This window comes from Cynocephalus volans, chromosome 11, assembly GCF_027409185.1.
Source record: "Cynocephalus volans isolate mCynVol1 chromosome 11, mCynVol1.pri, whole genome shotgun sequence".
Taxonomy (NCBI): domain Eukaryota; kingdom Metazoa; phylum Chordata; class Mammalia; order Dermoptera; family Cynocephalidae; genus Cynocephalus; species Cynocephalus volans.
The window spans coordinates 28186789-28210657 of NC_084470.1; the positions used below are offsets into that span (position 1 = coordinate 28186789).

General features: G+C 41.4%; 1 protein-coding gene across 2 annotated transcripts in view; it reads right to left on the reverse strand.

The window, feature by feature from the left end:
• The window catches only part of COL6A5 (collagen type VI alpha 5 chain), an 89610-nt gene that overhangs the window by 63049 nt on the left and 2692 nt on the right, over nt 1-23869 (reverse strand). For both annotated transcript variants that reach the window (XM_063114881.1, XM_063114883.1), the window contains exons 3-11: nt 22109-22741; nt 15016-15576; nt 11359-11913; nt 8757-9332; nt 5104-5679; nt 3173-3513; nt 2979-3060; nt 879-1021; nt 225-317 (exon numbers count right to left, since the gene is read on the reverse strand). In XM_063114881.1, the coding sequence (XP_062970951.1) occupies nt 225-317; nt 879-1021; nt 2979-3060; nt 3173-3513; nt 5104-5679; nt 8757-9332; nt 11359-11913; nt 15016-15576; nt 22109-22741 (3560 nt within the window). The remainder of the gene's footprint in view (nt 1-224; nt 318-878; nt 1022-2978; nt 3061-3172; nt 3514-5103; nt 5680-8756; nt 9333-11358; nt 11914-15015; nt 15577-22108; nt 22742-23869) is intronic.

Sequence of the window (23869 nt, forward strand, 5' to 3'; positions counted from 1 at the left end):
AAACCAGGAAGGAACATCACCAAGGATATATGATAACAGAGAGTTAATAGTGGCATCACAAGTCAGTCCTTCTAACCTGACTCCTACACCATAGAAGTCACATGAAATGCCCAAAGCAATTACATTAGCATGGAGTTGAAGACTGCAAATTCAACCACTCAGCCTCAGTCCCATCCATACCAAATCAAGGCATTAAGTACAATAGTACAATAATTGAATGGCACCTTCAAGCCTTGTAGTCCTTGGGTCCCATGAAGTCCTGGATCCCCTGGACACTTGCAAAATGTACAGCAGCAGGTCCTCTCTGCAATGTTTCCCTAGAAAAAAAGCAAAGCTGAGTGAGTAAAAATTGTGAGGAACTTTATTACATATGAACCATATTTACACAAATCATTATCCACCACCTACAAGCCCATCTTCTCCCTTTGGGTGAGGGGCTGCAGAGAATGAGGTGATTTTGACAACACTGCAGAGAGGGTACCAGGTAGCAACTGTGTTGGCAACATCTCCTCTCCAAAGGAAATACTTCTATTTACAGAAAGAGTGACCAGCACATAGATGGCACATTGCCTAAGACCAGTTGTTTCCTAGTTCACAGTCTCCTCTTTCCTGGAACTTCTGTTGCATAAAATGTTGAGAGTTTTTAAATTTGATTGGGGGTTGGTTGGTTGTTTAGTTTCCTATGCATTCCTTTAGTGAAATGACAACGAATGAAAGAACATGCAAAAACAAAAATGCTCTGGCATTTCACACTTTTTAATATACTGTGCACTTAATTCAGTGGGGCAAACAAAGACAGTCTTTGGAAATATTCATCAAGATTCCAAGTTAGTTCCCATAGCATTTTGAATAACTAGATTTTTTGCTCAACAACTCACCAGGTACTGTGATAGCATTTTGCCTAGATCTCTCATTCCAATGGTCAGGTGAGTCCTGTGATCAAATCCTTTTCCAAATTCAAAGCTGGAAAACTCATCATGAGCAATTGGGTTTAGGGACACCACCAGTAGAGCATCAAGTCCTATCCGATACAAATAACAGATATAAAAACAAAGGGGTTGTGCCTAAAAAAGAAAAAGAGCCCATCGTATTTCTGCTCAGTGAACACTATTCATAAAATCAGGAAGGACAAAAAAACAAACACAAGAGGAAACAATACTCCTGACACACAAGGAACCAACAGGAGATTTGTCTGCATTTTCTGTGTATGTACCAGGCTCTGGTCTCCAACTCTAGCACAAAATCCTCTGAGAAAAAGTATTCAAGGGAAACTATTTGCAAATCTTATAGAAACAGACCAGTGGAAAACCTTGTTCATTACCTCACCATCAATTCTGATGCAATTCTTGGGCATTTGAAAGTGATTTTTAAGAAAGGGCATTTTTCATTTTCAGAGACTTTTTCCAAAGTTGCCTGAATGTAAATTAATGATAGTTCTCAAGTTGTCCCTGTGGCCAAACATCCCTGAGAGCCCAGGCCCTGAGAGCATGAGGAAAGCCCAGGGAGACTCTAGGCTCAGCTGAGCTGCTGGCCACATCTGAGAGTTCATTAATTTATTTAGTCACTCACTTAACTCATTCACTAGTTAGTTCACTCCATCCATTCTTTCATTAAAGAAATATTTATTTGTTTATTAGGAGCCTATTATGTACTAATCATTGTACCAGGGATACAAAATAAATAGGTCAGGCACACTCCTTCCCTTCACTGAGTTTATGGTCTAATGGGACAGGTCCACAAGAATCAGAGACTTGCCCGGAGAAGAGACGTGCTCTGAGAGGGAACATCAAGGCACTGCGACAGTCAGGAAGAAAAACTCCTAACTTAGTCCTGAAGGGTCATGCAAGATTTCTTGGAAAAACTGACATCTAAGGTAATTCTAAAGGATGAATCAAAGTTGGACAAGGGATAGAACCAGAGATGGAAGGTGGAGAGAAGAACTGGAGATAAGGGGTGGGAGGGTGGGGGTAGAGCTCTAGGCAGGGACCAGGAGGAATGAGGCTGTCAAGTACACTGGAGGAAGAACAGGAGAAAAGTTCTGAATACCTGGAACATGGAGCGTGAAGAGGGAGTTAAGGCTACAGTGCAGAGCAGGACCAGGGCCTGCAAAGCTTCGTGGGCCATAGTAAGGAATTTGATATATATGCCAAGAACGGTAAGAAGGTGCTGAAGGGATCGGAGCAGGGAAGGTGACACAACCCAGCAGTAAAGCAGGAAGTTTTGTGGCTTCTAGGAAGGTTGCCTGTGGAAGCTGAACCCCAGCAGCCAGTCTGGGCTGTACCGAGGACGTCTCGCAAAATGCACTCCATGTGCACTTACTGTCAGCTTCTGCATCCAGCTCCGTCTGAAGCTATGCCATGGACAGAAGGTGTAGAGGGAGGACTGCTCTATTTCACACACATAACCAGAAACAGTGGGAGCTGTCTTAGGTCAGGCTCCTTAGAAGCAGAACCCGAGAGAGAAATTTGTGTGCATGTGGGTTTTTTGAGAGAAAGAGAGAGAGACAGAGAGAGAGAGAAAGTGAAAAGGGAAGGAGAAGCTGTGAGCAGGGATTTAGCTCAGTAAAGTCTTAGCCTTGGCTTGATTCATGTGAGACTCTGGAGCGTAAACTGTGCCAGAGTTGACCCACTTGAGGCAAGAGTACTGGGCCTTCATATTTCTACGTTTTTGATAGCCCCCATCCCCACTGAGGAGGGACATGATATAACCCAACCCCACCCCCAATCCAAGCATGTCCACATGCATGGTTCAGGTTAGTCAAGGGCACACATCTGTAGAAGGTCACAGGTGTAAGCACTTGACCATAGCATTTGCAGCACTCAGGGGATGGCGTGCGGGCTGGTCAGGGGGTTCAGGGAGGGCACCAACAGCATCTGCTACAAGTGGCCAGACATATCCAATATCTAAAGCACCTGAGTAATGACAGGTTCTCATTCAGCATATCCCATGCTTCATCATTTAAGCTTCCAACTCAATACCTGCTTCTCTGAGCCTGTCCGATTGATCTTCAAGCATTGGGATGCTTTCACCCTGGAGACCGTCTGAAAATACAAGCAGCACCTAGAGAAAGAGGGAAGCAGAGAATGGGATGATGTAAAAGCTAAACATACAATTGAGGAAAGAGGACAAATGAAAGAACATGGAGATGAGAAATAGAACATGACATGGGTACCTGTCCCCGGGATGCAGATTTATCCTTGAATGTGTCCCACAGTGACTGCAAGAACTGTGCATTCAGATGAGTTGGCCCACTGACAGTGACTTGCAGCAAGCTGTCAAATACTGCTTTCTGGTAGATTTGGAACTTGGCAGGGAATGCTTGGGCATTGTTCACCTTGAAGGCCAAGCTCACCTGCGTCTCTGCACCTGCCCCACAGCTCACCCCCCTGATGGAGGTGATGTCCTCTAAGATGCCTGGGAGGTACGACTCCAGTCGGGGGTGGCCCTGGAACAAAGGCTGCCCCTGAAGGTGAGTGGAAATATCGAACCCGACCACTATGTCCACAAAGCAATCTGGAGACCGAGGAAAACGACACCAGATTAATGAGCAGATAGGAGCAAGGAAGGGCAGACAGAGCTGGAGGGTCTGCAGTACTCAAAAAATCTTCAAGAAGGAAGATACTGGCTACTCTACCAATATATAACACCAGCATTTCCTCTGTCTCCTTTCAAATATTACAAGTTCCAATAGATATTTGAAGTTCAAACAATAGTTTAGTCTTATTCTCACTGGCTTTGTGTATGCATATGTGTGTATGAGAGCATGCACGTTTTTTCTTCTTTTAATGTTGACACATTCTGATTTATAAAATCGTAACATATTACAGATATGAACTGTTCTTAGAGACAATGTAATTTCCTGAGGTCACAAATGCAAATGGTTGCAAAGGCCACGTGGGCAGTGCAGATGAGTCAGGCAGGCAGGGTGTGAGGAAAAGGAGCTGAGGAACAATGACCCACCCTAGCATCTGTTCACTGCTCAGCTGCAGCTGAGGGCAGCCACGTGGGAAATGCACCCAGTGTTGTCAGATCTTCTGATTTTTTAGAGAGGAGCTCGAAACCTACATTTTTTTAAATGTAAAATTTCCAGTTGTTAAATGCTGTCAACTAATTTAACAAGATGTCAACACTAGATGAGATAAATAAACTGCATCTGCCACCTGCCTGCTGGTCACCTCTGGTCCTGTCTGGTTGCTCATTCCACAAATGAAGAGGCTGATTCCCAGGCCAAGGCTCTTTCCACCACAGCAATCTACCTGTACTTGAGCACCCCAAATAGGACATAAAAGATCTGGAGAGCTTGGAAAGACTGACACATATTGTGAAAGAAGTGGCTTTCATCATAATGACTTCAGAAACAGAAGCACGCTGAGGAATTTCTGAATATTGTGCAAACTCCACAAAATGTTAAATTCACTGTTGCTTCTGGAAACGCTGTCCTCTCACCTTCCAGCCCCAAATTTACTGTCACCTGGAGCTGGATAGTGACATACCTGTTAGATGGGTCATTGTTCCTCAGCCCCTTTCCTCACACTCAGCCCACCTGACTCATTTACACTGCCCACCTGGTCTTTGTGGCCATTTTCGTTTACAGCCTTTGGATTAAATGATCTCTAAGAATGATTCAAATCTGTACTATGTTATAATAACAGGAATGGCCTCACTAAGAGAAGGAAACATACACTGTACACATACACACACTGCATCCCTTACAAGATGGTTTAACAATGTTAAAATAGTAAAACTTCCAGTCAGCACATGTTTACTTTACTTATTTTCTACTGGATGCAGGGCACCATCCCAGGAAGTGAAAAGGGTGGAAAGAGGAGACTAGGATCCAGGTGCTGAGAGGAACGTGGACTCTGGATTGCAGTGAGGGGATAGGGCTGACCAGAGAGCACAGCCCGGCCCTGCAGCCTCTGCCCTTTCCTCATCTCCGAGGGAGGCTGACTGATCCCAAACTTCGTAGGAGCAGAGGACGGGTCTCTTCACACTGCACACTGTTCTAAACACAGGGGTTCTGCTAGAGCTAGCCCACGAGACACCTCTGGAGCACAGAGAAAAGGGAAGCTGCAGGTAAATGAAACCAGACAGGGCACTTACTGGCTTTCCCACAGCTCTGGCAGACTTCACGGACCATTCTTTTTTTCACATCCATGTTCTTTAATTTATTAAAGTCTTGAAAAGTGATTATTTTTTCAGAATTGCCTGTTATTGGCAGAAGCTGTTCTTTATGAACATCTCCTATGCCCAAAACCAGGACACAAATTCCAAGTTTTTTCAGGGTTTTTACTGCATCTGCCACGTTATAGCGGGGATCCCCAAAGGTGATAACAACCAAAGTCTGAGGGACACCAGCATTTCTTCTCCCACCAGCAGATGGATCAAACATATCTCTCACGTGTTTAAGGGCAAAATCAATTCGCGGAACCCCCTTGCTCCTGGCGACAGCTTGAATTTGAGTCTTCCACTGGGTTTTATTCAAAGAGCTTTCCAACTCAATAATTTCCTGGTAGCGGCTACCAAACTGAGCCATCCCAATTTTCATTCTTTGCGGCTGAATGTCAAAATTATCAATTAAATCTGACAAGAAAGTTGTCATGGTAACAAACTCTGAATCAGATACCATGTCAGAGCCATCACAAAGGAAAATCACGTCGGCTTCTTGAAGGTCACAGACTGCAATAGGAAAAAAGATAAATTATTTCCTCATGAACCATTCTACATTTACCCAATACTTTATTTACCCTTTACCCAAATACTTAAATTGTTTTACATTAGTAGCAAATTTAGATAAGTTAACAGAAGAGAGAATCACTGATTGGCCCTCAAAGAGAAGGAAAAATAGCAGGAAGGGGAAAGATAAGAGAGGTTTTTCCAATTTTAACTATTGATATGATTCATTTGAAAAGACACTAGAAATACTCAAAGAGAGGAAAAAAAGAAGTTTGGATAGATTCATTAAAAAGTAATTACGAGGCTGGAAGTCCCTTCAGCATACCCACATTGGAACACTCACCCAAGTCAAGGTAATAGTACTACTATACTATTTTTAGTACTCCTATTACCATAAATGCTACCACATTAAATTCATATTGAGAAATATTATTTTGAAAATACTTTTGGCACACAATAACACAGTTAGTATTCACAACCACCTTATAAAGAATTATCCTAATTCTGTAGATATATAAATGGAATTCAGAGGTTAAGTAAGTTGCCTAGGTGCATAAAACTACTATGGGGTGGACTGGTATCTGGACCTCTAGATCCTTTCTACCCTTAAATCTACCACTTTTTTCTAGGCAATGTTTTTTTTTTTTTAATATCAAGACCCAAATATTAAAACTTCATAGGACAAGTGCTGGTGGCTAGTAAGCAGGGCATACGGTCATCTCCCTGAAGTCCAGTGTAAAATGTCCCCAAATCAAGGTATGACTTTGCACTCAGTTCCAACCAAACTCAATGACTGGGGTAGGAGCAGCACTTAAATAATTACTAAATGTAATTGAGACAATAGTTTGCCCATTGTCACATTAGTCCTTGTAATAGTAGTATGGTAGACATGGAGATGGGCTGCCCAGGTAGACCTTCAATGAAGGCCTTACTTCCCAGATGTGAGAGTAGGGCCAGTAGACAGCCCCAACTGTCAGCTCCCTCAGGGTCTGCCTTGATACAGAGAGATGCCTCGCCAAAGGCCATGCCCTTCCCAGGGCAGCCCATATCCTGGGACTAAGTGGGAATGGAGTTCTCAGTCCCAGCCATTTTAGTCTGATGCTGGGCAACACTTGTGGACAGCACTTGCTCCAGAGCTCACTGCTAGGTCTGACTTTGCAGAACAAGTGTCATTGTTTGACTTCTTCTGCCCATTTTGCTTTCCCCCTTTATTTCACAGTTGTGGATCCCTAATAAACATCTTGCACCCCATACTCAATCTCAGTGTCTACCTCCAAAATGTAGGCATGGGAGCTGAGAATAAAACAGCTTCCATATTCCTAGGAAAACACTGTACTCTTAATAATGTGCTAGGTTTCGTGGGGACCCAATACTAAATAGAAGACAAAGCCTGCCCAAGGAGCTCATAGTCTTATGACAGATACTGATAAGAAAACAGCAAATATGTATCAAGTGCTACCACCAGGAGAAACTGAAGATGCAAGAGTTGAGGGACATAATGGGGACATGGGGTCAGGTGTCAGACCAGGAGACTAGCAAAAGCTGAAACTTGACAGACAAGCTAGAGGTAGGCAGGTGAGGTGGTGGGCTTGGGTGTTCATGGTGGGTAGAATGGTGTGCGTAAAGATGGGGAGGAATTTCTGAATGACAGAGTAGACTGTGAAGAGGCGAGGGGCAGTAAATGAGGTTGGAGAGGTGAGCAGAGGCTAGATGGAGCTCAGGAGTTTGGAAATTGCCTCAAGGGAAGAGGGAGGCCTGCAAAAAGCTGTAAGAAGAGGAGTAACATAGTCCAGTGCATATTAGAAAGATCATTCAATGTCAAGTGGATTGGCAGGTGGCAGGAGAGATGGAGGGGAGACCATGGCTCAGCGGGGAAGTCCAGAGAGAGGCCAGAAAAGGGAGAAAAATTGGGATGGTCCCATTGCCTTGGGAAAAATCGTAATTTTTTTCTTAAGTAAAGATTATATCATTGTCCAATATCTGAAATCAAGAAGATGAATTTACTGCGTACTTACGTAAGGTAAAGCTATAGTGGTCAGGCAAGGTTTCAATGAGCAAAGCAAATGATGATCTGACACAGAATTTGGGGGAAGGTTTCATCTGGGGTTGGACTGGTTACAGAGATGGGAGTGGTTAATGTCAGTCTTAGAAACATGATTTGTGTGGGCTACAAAAGTGGGCTTCATATTGGTGGAGAAGAAGAAAGAAGGAAGGAAAGGAAAAAGGGAAGGAGGGAGGGAGGAAGGGAGTGAGAAAGGAAAGAAGAAAGGAAGTTAGTTAGTTGGCTGTTCATTTGCCAGGTTGGGAGGACTGGGCCCATACATGCACGGCAAGGATTCAGACCTTCCACGAGGCACAGCAGCTCTTCCTAGATGACTTGTCATTCTCTGCTGCTTTTGAGACTGGGTGGCAAATCTCACCCTGTCTTCACTGGGAAGTGCTGTCTCCAGCCCACCCACCCCTGTGGCAGCTTATGAAATCAGCTTAGTCCTTTTTCCTCCCCATTCCCAGCAGCTAGTCTGCATTACCCCACCTTCAACTCCTATATCCCTTCCTCTGCACTAGTAGCCCTTATCCAGAAAAACACATCAGCACATCAGACCACTTGAATTTCCTATAGCCTTATAGGACACCTATAATCCCATTCAGAGGGCCCTGGATCTTTGAAGACAAAAGTCTATCCATTTAAACCATGAAACTTTCCACCTGAGTTTGGCCTGAAACTGATGCCCAGTGGCTGCACTGAGACCAGAAAGCAAGTAAAGCAGCATGAGTAGTCATTAAAAGGGTAAGATGAATATTATCCTAAGAAGAGTTCTTTTCTGCCAGAAAAAGGCAATGGGGTGGCAAGACAGCAAGAAATGCTTCTGAAACTTTTGTGCGTAATCTCTTCAATACATATTGTGGTGGGAAGGGACCTTTGGGGTCTTGCTCAGTCAACCCATTTTAGAGATGAGAAAACTCATAACCTTAGCAGAGAAATATTCAGCCAATGACACCTGGGAAGCCAAGACTTACAATTTATTTTTGTTTAAACTTTTATTGCTATCCCCATAGAAATTTTAAAAATGACAACTCACCCTCTTGTGCATTGGAACACGTATTTTCTTGTAGAGGCAGGTAAGTATCTTTCAGTTTGTCGAAATTCTCTACATGGATAGTATTTTTTTTGTCCCCTGCCATAGCCTCAAGTTCATCTTGTTTGGCCTTTCCTACACCCACTGCAAAGATGGTGATGCCTTTGTCCCTTAATGCCAATGCTGTGTCATTGAGCAGATCGTGGTCGTGGGATTCCCCATCAGTGATGACAATGAGCATCTGCTTCACGTTTTGTTTGATGCGGCTGCCGTGTTCTTCTCTGAACAAGGTCTTTGCCTGCTCGAGAGCCCTGGCTGTGAAGGTACTCCCTCCGGTGTCCCTGCGCCTCCTCAGGTTCTCGATGATTCCTGATCTGTTTTGGTATGTATTAAGGTAGAAAAGAATCTCAGGATGCTCAGAGTATTTGAGAGCTCCAAACTGAACTCGGTCCCTGCCAACATCTGCTTTCTTCACCAAATGCACGGTTAGGTTAATCATGCTTTCTTGCTGTTGTGAATTTATGCTGCCTGAGTGATCCAGCACAAACACAACGTCTAGCAGTTTAATCCTTTTGCAATCTGAAAGAAGAAAGTGGGAATCACAAACTTTCTACAGTGCATTCTACACAGACTGCTGAGAAGGGAAGCAAATTAGCATTTTCATGAGCCTCCTATGTGCCAGACACTGCATCCCACTTAGTTCCTCGAGGTGGCTGTTGGCATTTTACAGAGAAAGAAGCTGAGACTCAGACAAGCACACAACTTGCCTATGTCATGATTCCAAGGACATGTGTACCCTTTTCTGTACAACTCCACGATTGGTGGTCCTTATGGCACAACACTCTGTTCTGCTATATCTCATTAAGACATGTGATGCCTTTTGCTAAGAAGGCTTTCAACTGAAAGGCAACGTCAGAGGCTACTTCAATACTAATATAATGCTGAGACATACTGATGTTTGCCAAACTGACCTGCTGTTTTAAAGACCTCAGGAGCTCGTTGTGTACATTGGGGTTTTTAATCCTACTTCCTCCGGCCCCTGCTGTCTTCCAAGCTTCGGGTAGGCAAACCTTCCCACGTGCATCATGTGTCTGCACATTTTTTTGTGCTCCTTCCCCTGACCTCCTGAATTAGAACTCAGAAAGGAGTAGCCCAATCTAGAGGGAAAGCCAAGACTCCTATCACCTCTTTCCTAGCCCGAAGCCCTCCTCCATGTTAGAAGCCAAGTGACCACTCTGGCTGTGTCTCAAGAGTCTAGGCTCTCTACCCCCTTTCTTCCTTTCCTTAATAATGTAAGCACATGCCTTCCAAAGTTTCACTTTCTCCACTATCCGTCTGTATATATTACCTCCAGTCCTTATTTCTTGCAATGAAATCTCAATTTTTCAAGTCTCAGACACTGTAGATGCCCAGATTATATCTATTAAAAACAGGGGCAACGCTCCACTGAGATTTGGTGACCAGTCAAGACAATAAATATTGAGTCGATCTAAGGTATGAGCCAATTGAAATTTCACCTTATGCTATAGACAGTGCCTCCACAATCATTACATTTATCAAAGTCGAGGCTATGATCTTTAGGTACACCACTCAACATTACCAAGGGTTCTGGAATCACTGCTACTCTTGGAGGAAGAAAAAACCCTAATTAAACTGTTAGCAAGGAAAACTTAAAGCTGTCATCTAAAACTCAGAGTTTACAATGAGACATTTTGTTTGTTAACTTTCTGAAAATTTTACAATCGTAATTTTCAAGAATGAAGTTCAAAGGAGTCGTCTGCGTTGCTAGGGGAATAACATACAACAAACTTACTGATGCTTTGGTTTGTTCTTTTAGTTGTATACAAAACACAGGTAATAGCACAATAGATTTAAAAGCACAGGTGTTTTTATTCTATGTGTGACTTTATAGCAAGTTTTCATTCATGAGGCATTAAAATTGATAGGCTCAAACTGAAGTTTTCTCAATACAATTTGAGAAGCACTACAATTTGTGAGATAGAAATGATGACCCTAAGCAATCAGAAGAAAAAAGTCCCAAATTAAAATTTTCCAAAGGAACAGACACATGAACAGACAAATATAAAATACCTAGTTGATAGGGATTAAGAAGAATATTGTGAAGTAATGAAAATACACACTATATCTCTAAAATACAAAGGGGTTTTTTGGGGGGTGGGGGTGCTTAAAGTACTGCCTTTCATTTAACTAAGAGGAACATGAATTTGCATTTCAATTGTTTACTGCTTGACATTGGTTACAGGTAGCCAAGAAACAGTTCCAGGAAATCATTTGGGATTAAAAATTGGCTTTGTAAAATCCAGGTATGCAGGTATGAAGAGTTGGAAGTTTAATGTAAAATTTTTAGACCTTCTTGGAATATATTTGAAGTCACCAAAGCCAGGCTATTGTGTGCCAAATTAGCTGCCAAAATTGTTCATCTGGAATATCCCTGGAGGTCATGGGTGTTTTAATATAACATAGATAAGACCAAAATTAAACACTGAAGTTCAGGTAGAGGCCATGCCCAGAATACAGTACTCTGTTCACCCACAAAAATAACAGCTCACATCCTTGAATCCTGAAGGATAACAGGGTCACTTACCATGGAGTGCACACACGTGAAAGGCGAGTTTATTTTCTATTGCCTTTAGATCATCAAAGTTCTCAACATGGGAAACTAGGCTGCCATCCCCACTAATCTCCTCTAGCTGAGTCCTGTTGGCGCCGTACACCCCAACAGAGAAGATGATCACGCCTTCATCCCGAAGAGCCCTGGCAGGATCTCTCACATCATCCTGTGCTTCTCCATCTGTGATGAGGATGAGAAACTTTCTGACCTCAAGGCGGGCCCCTTTGGGGTGGGTGAAGTATTGATCTACAAAGGTTAGTGCACTTCCAGTTAAAGTATTTCCAGTGATGAGAGACATTCTATCTATTGCATTGGAAATTTCTTTCTGCGTATGGTATTTATTAAGCTGGAACTCTTCCTTATTATGATCACTGAACTGAACGACACCAATTTGGGTTTTGTCTGCACCAATTTGCACTTTAGATAGCAGGTTTTTCATGAAGGTTTTCATTTTCCCAAAATTTTCATGTCCTATGCTGGAAGAACCGTCCACCAGAAACATGATGTCAGTCTTCATATCTTCACATCCTACATGTTATAAAAAAGACAAGAAATACACCAGGTCCACATAGGTCTTAGAATATGTAGAAAGAGTAAAGCAGAAATAAATGCATTAATGAGAAAACATTGATTGAAAATTACTATTATTTTTGGAAATTTTACTTGCATCTTTAGTAGAAGTCTGCTGACTAAAACTCTGAATTAGAAATCCATTGAACGTGGATTTTAAAGAGTCTTAAAGACAAAATGCAACTTCCAAAGTGAGTATTCACTCGTACATGCATGCATACATCACTTATTTATAATTTATCCATTCATAATTCTTGAGATATATGAAATGCTAAGCATCAGGCTATGTCAAACATGCACTGGTGATAAAAAAGAAAAAAAAAAGGAATCAGAGCTAAAGTAATTGATTCCCTGCACTCCGAGGACTAGTATTCCATATTCCTGAAAAACAAAATTCCAAATAATCTTTAAATAGCATTATTTTCTGGGATAATTTAAAGTGATTTGACCAATGAGAGAAATTGTAGAATTTTCTAGAGATAATAAGGGCTTTAGTAAGCACATAGCCATTAACATGGACTACTTCTTTATACATAAAATTTGTGAATAGCCTACTGATTGGAAATGGACATATATATGTATATGTACATATCTACACATATATAAGACAAATTTCTATAAGCTATTAAAAAAGTGTTGTTTAGTCATGGTACATATGTGTGTATATATATACATATATAAAATATGCACATAAATTTTCTTTAGCGTGTATCTCTTAGTCTTTTCCCTTTTGTCTATCTGTAATCTCTGCTTTCCTTTTACCAGTTTCTCCTCAACACTCAACATAGTCTATCCCATACTACTTGAAAATAAACACTTAGCATCAGCCATTTATGGAAAAATAAAAAGATGTGAATTACTTTTTAATAACTTGTGTAAGGCCAGCCCTCTGATCCACCAGGGACATTGACACCACTATTTTAATACCCAAACTTCCCTGGAACCCTCTGAAATTTCCTAAGAAGGGAGATCTCTGATGATGTTTGTAGCCTTGGCAAAGCCCCACTGCGGTGAAGTGCAGAAGACTGTCTTCTAGGTAACACATGTATAAGGAGTAGACTTTTACAAAATCTACTTCCTTGTATCTACTTGTGACAGAGACTGCTTCTTGTCCCCTAATATCTATTTTCCCTTCCTTCCATTCTAATAAAATTTCAGCAAGGCAGATAGTTGCCCAGCTAAAGCCTTCCTTGTAGCTAGACGTGGCCCTGTGAGTAAGTTTTGGCCAATAGATATGAGCAGAAGTGATCTAGCCAATTTGGGGTCTTACCATTAAACAAATAAGTGCAGTGGGTTTCCTTGGTCCTTTTCCCCTTTCCACAGAAGGGAGGTGATGAGAAATGAAGCTTCAATTTTGACCTAAAGATGAAAGCTATGTGTTGAGGGCACAACAGCCTCTCCACTAGACCTCGACTACACAGAATGTGTAGTAGAGAAGTAATATTCTGTATTGTGTAGTTTGGGGTCTTTTTATTAGAGCAGCTTACCCTGTCCCCCATCAATGTATTGTGGCTCATTCCATCTGCATCTGCTCTGAGACTTGTCAGTGTTTTTCTAGCACCTCAACCTTAGGCTCCTAAGTTTTCCTGCCTCTCTCTTCACCATCTTATGACTTATTTCCTTGTGCACAGCTGGTCTCCTCCAGTGTTCAGGCTGACAACTTCACTGCAACTACCTGAAATGCAAGAGATGTTCTGCACCTCCTCAGATTGGGCAAGGACCTTCTCCCTTGAAAGGACCTGAGATACAATCTACTTTATGCTTCCTGAAACCCTTGTGCTTTCTTGGCATCAACCCTAGGGAATGTTGGTGACCTTTTACTCTGGCACTGTTTCTGAGATACCCTGAAGATTCAGCTCTATTACTGTCCATCACAGGGAGAAAAGTGAACAAAATTGTGATTTAGGATTTTGTTGTTAATGCTACTTTCTTGCTTCTTTATTTTTATTTTGTTTTTTAGTGACTCAGAAAAAAATTCAAACACATTTCCACTTCAGTAAGTTTAAATAAGTGAGAATTCTCTTCCGTTACTCATCATCAACTTAACTGATTTCTGCAATGGCTAACCTTTACGTAGCATTTACTTCATGCCAGGCACTCATCTAAGTGCTTCACATGTGTGATCACTGTTAAACTTAACAATAAGCCTACAGACAAGGAAACCAAGGCAGGCAGACAGTATCTTATCCACAGCTAATCAGTAGTAAAGCTGGGGTTTGAGCCTTGACTCTAATTCCAGCCTCCTTACTCTTAACCAGTAAGCTAACGTGCCTCTCAGTGGGCAGTATTTTCATGTGCTAATCCTGGCCATCAACATATACCATCTTGAATTCGTAAGTGGCTATTACTAACAAGAGAAATAACAAACAACCAGATACAGAAATTTACAAATTATTTTTTCTGACTTTTAGTACTTAATCTGTAGATGTAACAAAAATGCAAATATGTGTTTTTGTTCTGTTATAAATAAAAATGAATGATGGTTACAAGTGTACTAGATATGCATTCATAATATAAAAATAATGATTGGCATTTATAACACTCAACCTATAAGAATTCTCTGATGTAGGCCTTATCCTCATTTTACAGATGAGGTTGTTTCAGGCTCAAGCAGAAAATCAAGTTGAACCCTAAAGTCAAAGCTCATTTTCTTTCCACTGCATTCATACTCATCTGTGTGCACACATGTACTGTACTTCCGCTGTTCTCATCTTCGTGCACACACACACATACACACACACACACACACACACACACACACACACACACGTAGAATAGACTCTCACTCCACAGCAGCAGGCTTTGTCAGGGCCACAACACATTCTTAACAAACTTCCTGCTATGACTTCCAAGATGGCCCTGGGACAGCTGACTACAGAGGAATTCTTCAGTCTTGATAGTTGGTTTAAAGTGAGGTGCTGAATCCCCTCCAGGGTGATAAAGGAAGTCAGCAAAATGTTAACCAGACAACTGGTCACATCGCGCCTTGTCTCGGCCTGGCCATTAATGTGCCTGAAGCTGATGAAAAGCGGAGAATACATCCTTTTTTGTTTTGCTTACCTTTTTCAGTGCAGATGCTGCGAACAATTTCATTTTTGATGCTTTTTAAAGCATCAAATTCATGCCCAAAGCTAACCCTTTCTTCTTTCCCAGCAATTTGTTGCAGTTGCATTTTATTAGCCGCTCCAATGCCGATTGCATGGATGGTGATTTGTTCAGCCCTTAGTCTCTCAGCAGGTTCCAGGACTCTATCTGTAGACATCCCATCAGTCAGTACAATGAGGTGACAGGGAACCTCGCTTGTCCTATCCTTCCTTCCCTTCTTTATTATTGGAAGTATGAAATCCAGGGCTTCCCCAGTGTAAGTACCACCTTGTAGTTGCCTGATGTTAAAAACAGCCTGTCTTAAGTCAATGTCATTAGAATAGACAGCGATATCAAATTCCACTTCCTTCTTATCTGAATACTGCACAACTCCAACTCGGACTTTGTCTGGGCCAATGCTAAACATTTCTATCACCGCTGACATAAATGCCTTGATTTGCTCAAACTGTTTTGCCTGGATGCTAGTTGAGCCATCAATGAGGAAATAGATATCGGCCTCCTTCGTATCCACACAGCCTGCAAAAAAAAAAAAAAAGGTAAGCAGAAAGTGCATTCTCTGTTAGTTTTAGAGAATCTAGAAAGAACTTTGCAAGAGAATTTGTGGAGGAACATGAGGTGCGCAGGTTATAAAGAATGAGGACTCTTCATGTTTGCATGGACCCTGTACACTTCATCAAGCACACCCATGTCCATTTTCTCCTTTGAAATTTACAACCACCTTGTGAGGAAATTGAAATAGAGTACATGTAGTAGTTTGTTGAAGGTCACACAGCCAATAAATCAAAGAGTGATGACCAGATTCCCAAGCCTCCAGGCTCTAAGTTGAATAAATTTTCTAGCATTGACACCTGCCTTCTTAGACAGTTTATGCCTTATCATTTCTTGACAAATGGCATAGGACTGATGGCCGTCTATTCTTACTTTCCCAATAATCTCTTCTTCCCAGAGCAACTAAAACAATACATTTAAAGCTAAAATCACATCATATTACTCTTCTACTTAAATGATTTATCATTGCATTTAGAATATAAAAATGAAAAATCAGCCTTACTTTGCCTCCTGCTTTTCTCTCTGACCCTATTTCTAGCAATTCTTCATCTCACTCCCTGTGCTCCAATCACACTGGGCTTCTTTCTGTTCTTTGAATATGCCCCAGGGCCTTTGCACTTGCCCTCCCCTCTTTTTGGAATATTCTTCCCCCAGAATATTCACATAGCTGATTCCTTCTCATTACGGATGCGTCAAGTCAAATGTCTGTTTTTGAAAAAGGACTTCCCTTCTCTTCCAGCTTAAAGCACATCAGTCATTGTCTATCCTATTACCCTTTATTTTCTTTATGGCACTTTCTGGACAAATCTTATTCATTTGTTTGTGAGCACAGCCTGCTTCCTACCACAGAATGTCAGCTCCACGAGGACAGAGACATTGCCTAATTCTCTGCTTTTGCCTCATAGGCCTGGCATATCATAGGATTTCAGCAAAAAAAAAAAAAAAATTTTAATAAAAAACCTCTCAATGTTCCTTCCTTTGTTAAGCTGAAGCTATGAAAAAGGTACTTTCTTAATAGTCTATATACTAATATATGTAGTCATTCATCAAAATTGGGTAGGAGAAAGAGCATATTTTCAAAATTTAGGTTATTTATGACATTATCTGGTTGACTATATGAACCAATCTTAAAATACAAGACAATTTAGTCATTTCAGAATTCTTTTCTTTCTTCGCAGCTTTTGGGTAATTTACAGCTACTGACACTACTTCAGGCTATGGACAGTTGTTCCTTAAAAAATCAGAAATACTGAAAATAAGTTTGGCCTTAAGAATTAAACTACAAAATCCATACATAAAGTACTAGGGCAAAGATAAGCAGTTATCTGCAACAGACAGGGTTGATCCCAGGGCAGCAAAACTTGAAACAAACCATAAAGAATATAGATGGTAAAAAAAAGTTGAGTGTTCCTCAGAAGAGAGGTAGCAGTAGTCAGCAATGTAAGAGAAAAATGTGAGTCATAGTGGGTAACTGTGGCAATGTCCACCCAACCCTGCCCAGAGCTGTGCCATCTAATACTCTAGCTGCTTGTCACCGGTTGCTATTAAAATGTAAATTTAAACTACTTAAAATTAAATGAAATAAAAAGTCAGCCCCTCAATTGCACTAGCTACATTTCAAGTGCTTAACAACTCCATGTAGCTAGTGGCTACCATATTGGACAGGATAGATACAGAACATCTCCATCATTACAAAATCTCAGTTGGACAGTGCTGAAGAGGAATGTGTCCCTTGGCTCAAGGCCTCATCTGTGCAGTTAGATATACAGACAAACATAGACACAGATGAACATATTTGACTTTAAAAAACAAACATCTTCCCAATTGAATGCAACTAGACATTTCAATCATAAAACTGACTGCCTTCTTCTAATTCCACAATCCCTAGCCATCTTTTGACTACAATTGAGCTTCTAACTTGGCATGTTTATAGGGAGAGAATGTACTGCTCAGAGGACATGAATGCACAGGATGCTGGGCCCTGACAGTTCTCATGGTTATAAAGATAATTTTCATTTTCTTCCTATACATCAGTCTCTTGAGTTTGGCTAATGTGAGTTTCCCTTTGATTCAATGAAGTTTTATTTAATAAAAATTGAACACTTACTGTTTGTCAGATGTAGTGAGTAGAGCAGTCACTAAGCCAGATACAACGTGTTTCTCTGTGCTTTGGTCATCTGAAACCGCAAAGCTGGCCACAATGCTCTAGATCACAGAAAATTCACTAAGATAGTGGTTTTTAAATGATGCTAGCATGAGTTTGTCAGAGACTTAAATAAAATGTAGGTGCCCAGGCTCTACCCTCCGAGACTGATTTATTAGGTTTAAGGCAGGACTTGGGCCACTGAATCATTAACAAGCCCCTTAGGAGATGCTGATAAGTTTACAGCAGGTACTGTTGGTGCTCTACATGTATGCTTTTAAATCTCTTACCATTTTTGTGCACACTGGTCCTAGTCCTTTGCTTTCACTTCCAATGGTAAACACTATATTGGTGGGCAAGTGGCTCCCGGGTTGCTGGAATCCTCTTTGCTTGGCACTTGAGCCAGAAGTGTCTGGAAATTTACATTTCCCCATGTGCTGAATGCAAATTCTCTGGTTACATTGTCCCCTGACTGGAACAACTCTAAGGTTTGACCTGCACTGTCTCTAGAATGGCACCATGGAATTGAGCCAACATTACCCTCTGTGGGACTTCTCTTACTATCTTTCCTTTCTTGTTTCTACTTTCTTGTTTCCTTACCAATCTCCAGTTTTCCTAGGTGCTGTGGATTGAATCATGTCCCCCAAAATCCATGTATTAGAAACTTATCCCCCACTATGACAGTGTTAAGAGGGTGGTAATTAAATTATGGTAATTAAAAGAGGAGGCCTTGAAGAGGTGATTAGATTGTGAGGACCATGCCCAAGTCAATGGATTAATCCATTGATAGTTTAATGGTGGTCATGGGCATGGTTCTGAGGGCTTTAAAAGGACAGCGCGTGAGAAGTTGTCTCTCTGCTCAGCCATCTGCCATGGGACACCCTGTGTTGCTGTCACCACCCACCAAAGAAGGCCCTCACCAGATGTGTTCTTTGGATTTTGGGCTTCCCAGCCTCCAAAACTGTAAGCAATAAGTATTCTATTTCTTTATAAATTACCTAGCTCCAGGTATTTTGTTACAAGCAACAGAGATGGACTAATATACTGGGCATATTTCCTAATATATCAATTTCATGTGAATCCCTGCCTGACATCTGCTTCTGAGGAAACCACCTGAGTCAGGTACATCTGAGAGCAACTGAATTAACAAGAAGCCACCTTGTGAGACCTTATGGAAGACAACTATCCCCCTTGGATAGCCTTTGACCTAGCCTGGTCTCATACCTTCCAATTTAAAATTTCTATAATGACAATAATAGTTTTTTGTCCCATCACTGCAAACTCCTCAAGAGAGACCACACTACACATCCCTCCTTTGCCCTAATAGTCGGTACTACACCAAGGCAGCTGCATTGGAGGGAGTCCCCTACATATCATTCAGAAGGTAAAGGGGGATTGATTTCTTGCTGCTGCTTTACAATGTACACAAGCCAAAAAACTCAGGGCTGGCCCAAGAGGCACCCTTAAACTTGCCTTCAATTGACTGGTCTGAGTTTAAAATTAGCCTTTAATATGGAAGATTACAATTTTTTCCCATGTGAATGCTGCCAAATTCTAGTGTCAATTGTTTGGAAGCATTTTATCTGTAGAGGAAAAGTGTAAAGGTAGCAGATATCTCAGAATCAGATACACTCAAAGTCGTATCAAGTATCCCTTGGCATGTACCTTCGAAAAGAGCTCGGCAAAATTATAGCAGTTTCACAAAGAACTTTAACTAGGATATTCCTCAGTCAAATCATAGAAGGAAAAAATAATTAAAAAGATCAAAATGTGGGAAAATAATCATGGTTGTGCATGAAGATATAGGTACAAGAGCAAACCACTGGCAATGATCTATATACCCAACAATTTAAGATATATTAAACAAATTATGGTATATCTATGCAATGGAATATTATTCTCAACCTAAAAGAATGTTGCAAAAGAATATTTAAGCAAACAGACAAAAGTTCATGATACAAGGTTGATAGAAAAGTGGGTAAGGCAGATAGTACTTGTTATCCCCAATATCCATTCTCTCCTTCTTCTACACTAATCAAACCCCCAATTTTTACCTAGCTACTTGGCTTCCCAAATAAAGACTACATTTCCTAGCCCCCATTTTTACAACTGTGTGTGATATGTGATCAAGTTCTAGCCAATGGGAAGTAAGCAGAAATTGTATAACTTCTAGGAGTATCCTTGAAGAAAAGGGGGTTCCTTCTATTTCATCTTTCCTTCTTGCTGGATGTAAATGTGATGCCTGGAGCAGTTTTCTTGGACGATGATCTTGGAAATAAAGGCCACAAACAGCAAAAGATAACATAGAAAGAGACAGGGTCCCTGACACTGTGGTGTTCCACATCAGCTCAGTCTGCCTATCTCGGGGCTTATTTGTGAAACAGAAAAAGTAATTTTATCCTGTTTAAATCACAGTTATTTTGGTTTCTTCTGTTAATCACACCCAAATGTAATTGTAACTGATACAAGTTACCCCACTGTATCCACCTGCACTGTCCAATAAGATAGCTGCTAGGCACATTTGATTATAAAATTCAAATGAATTAAAACTAAATTACACTTACAATTCAGTTTCTCCATCACACTAGCCACATTTCAAGTGCTCAGTAGCCACATGTAGCTGGTGACTGCCTTATTTCCATCATTCTGTTGAACAGCACTGATATATACAATGTGATAACATTTTTAAAAACTGTGTGTGTGTGTGTGTGTGTGTGTGTGTGTGCATGAGTGGAATGAGTGGAGAGAGACAGAGAGAGAGAAGAGACTGAAAAAAAAGAGAAATAAATGTTAAGAATGGTTTTATCTAAAGACAGGATTACAGGTAATTTTATTTTCTTCTTTATGGCCATCCATACTATTAAAATATTTTATAATTAACACATATTAATTTTTACATTTTATTGAGGTATGATTTACACGCTATAAAATTGATTTATTATAAGTGATTCATTGATTTTTAGCTCATTGTTTTTTACTACATTTATAAAGTTGTGAAACCATCACCAAAATCCAGTTTTAGAACATTTCCACCACTTACCCGATTACAGTCCATCCTCATTCCTGCCCCAACCCTAAGCAGCCACTTATATAACTACTGTGGATTGATTGAATTGTGCCCCCAAAGTTCATATATTAGAAGCTTAATTCCCACTGTAACTGTTGAGGGTGGGAAATCTTATTATGGTAATTGAAAGGTGGGGCTTTAAAGAAGTGAATAGATTATAGGACTATGGCACAGTGAATGGATTAATAATGGTGGTCAGGGGCATGGTTCTGAGGGCTTTAAAAGAAGAGCACAGTCAGTCTGTCTCTGCTCCACCATTTTTTGCCATGTGAGACCCCTGGGTCACTGTTGCCACCACCAAGACTCTCACCAGATGTGTTCCTTGGACTTTGGACTTCTCAGCCTCTGAAACTGTAGGCAATAAATTTGTTTTCTACAAATCACCCAGTTCAGGGTATTTTGTTATAGGCAACAGAAATGGACTAATACTATAATTTTTATAATAAGAACAGCATTTTGCAAATGAGAGTATTTCATTCTTTTTTATGATAGAGTAGTATTCCATGGTGTATATATACCACAGCTTCCTTTTCCAGTCATCCATCGATGGACATTTAGGTTGGTTCCATGTCTTGGCTGTTGTAAACAGAGCTGCAATGAACATGGGAGTGCAGGTATCCCTTCAACATGATGATTTACATTCCTCTGGGTATATACCCAGAAGAGGGATTGCTGGATTGTATAGAAGATCTACCTGTAGTTGTTTGAGAAACCTCCATACTGTTTTCCATAGTGGTTGTACTAATTTACAGTCCCACCAACAGTGTAAGAGTGTTCCCTTTCTCTCCACACCCTTGCCAACATTTGTTATTCACCGTCTTTTTTATTAAAGCCAGTCTAACTGAGGTGAGGTGGTATCTCAATGTAGTTTTAATTTGCATTTTCCTAATGACTACTGATGTTGAGCATTTTTTCATGGATGAACCTGGAGAAACTTATGTTGAGTGAAATAAGCAAAGCACAAAGGGGTAAATACCGCATGTGCTCACTCATACGTGGGAGCTAAGAGAGAAAGAAGGAAGGAAAGAAAGACCACAGTGGGGCGTTGGTCTTACAGAGGGAGGGAACATTCCTTGGGCTACAAAGTGGGGTGGGGGGAAATGGGGAGGGGGAGGGTGGTTGGGGGATAACTGGGAGGGGACACAGGGTACAAAAGTAATTTCTGGTAATGGGTATGTCCGCAGTATGAATCTGGCCCTCACATCATGGGCACGAGGGGTGACAATTAGCTTTGTATCTCATGAATATTCACAACAATAAAAAAAAGAACAGTATTTTAAAAAACATACCAGTTTTATCAAGTTCCATTTGTTCAGCATGAGTAGAAATTTGAGACCATATTTCATTCTGGATCTTTTTCAGGAAGTTCCTACTGAAAGTTTCCAAGTTTTCATAGGACCTCAGCATAGAAACTGTCTGTCTTGGAGGGTAAGATGCTATTTCTTCTAACTGGGTACTGTTAGCCCCTTCAATGCCCATGGTGAACACAGTTATGTCCTCCAGCCGCAGTTTAAGTGCGGCATCACGTGCGTCACCATCCAATGGTCTGTGGGTGACCAGGACTGCGATCTGAGGCACCCCCTGTGCCCTTCGGCTGCCACTTGACACTGAGAAGGCTTCTTTTCTCATCTGCTCAATGGCAGCCCCGACATTGGATTTTCCAGCCCGCAGAGAAAGCTTCTGGATTTGCTGCTGAAATTCAGATTGAGTTGTGTTTGATTTCAGAAAAGAAATAGTCTCAGTGCTGTTGCTGTAACTCATCAGTCCCAGCCGCATGCAGTCGTCCTTCACATCCATTGACCTGGTAATGTTCTCCAGGAAGCTCTGAAGAGCCCTTAAATTTTCTGTGGTCCCAAGTGACTCATCCACCAGGAACACAAGATCAGCAAGTGAATCTTTCTGACAGGATATGGAGAAGGGAACTATGAAGAGAGAAAAAATATTAAGACTAGTATAAACCACTGGCCCAGAGTGAAAAGGGTACATTATAGATTGTCAGCAGGCATTAGTGCAAATAGATGTAGTCATGACAGAAAAAGTTAGCATCGTTTTACTTTAGTGGACAAACGATCAAAATTCTGAACAAGCCTTACGTGGTCATTACCTTCAAAAGCTTTGCATATGCTTTTCCGTCTATCCAAAGAGTGCTTCTCACCAATTTTCCTACCATATCCCACTACCACCACCACCACCACCACCATCATCTCCATGACCATCATCACCACCAGTACAACCACCAGCACCACCACCTTGAGCACCGCTATGACCACCATCACCACTGCTCTCAAGTGCTGGAATGCAGGGATGAGTTAGCAGAAATATCTCTAACCTCAGGAAGCGCACATTCTATGGGGAGAGCAGATAACTAGATCCTATTATTTCACACAGTCATAAGTGCTAGCCAGGAAATAAAACAGGAGCTCGGGGGTGGGGGAACTACCTTACCTGAGACCTGAAGTCAGGGAAGGCCTCTCTGAGAGGATCACAATTGTGTTGAGACATGAATGAAGGATTCAGCCACGTGGAGTTCTGAAGAGAGAAATTTTGGCAGAAAGAGCAGCAAGAGGTGGGAACAAGCAAGAAGCCCAGGGTGGCTGGAGCCAATGAGAGAGGGAAGAGTGGTGAAAAATATTGTCATAAAATGACCGTATGGCTGAGAGCTAATGAGTCAAGCTTCTGGCTTTAGCAGACCCTGACACTCATTGGAGAGATTCTTCCTCTAAGGGGAAAAAAATGGTGCAGGGGGAGGAGGTGCCCACGCCGCCCGGGTGGTGCTCAAGACCGCAGCCCACTGCACCACACTACCCACAGCCGAGGCGCTCCCCTTTTTTGCCTGCTGGGACACAAAGCATGAACATGTGCTACTGGGTGTCTCATTGCAAGGTTATCATTCCCACTGAGGGTTGCCATCTATTAGTTGGCAGGAGTTTATTGAAATTTATTGGGTGCCTCACACTGTACCAGGACTGTGAGGGAAAGAGAACAGACAAGGATGTTATGGCTTTATCTGGAAAACTCTCACTTGTTCACTCATCAATAAGGAATAGAAC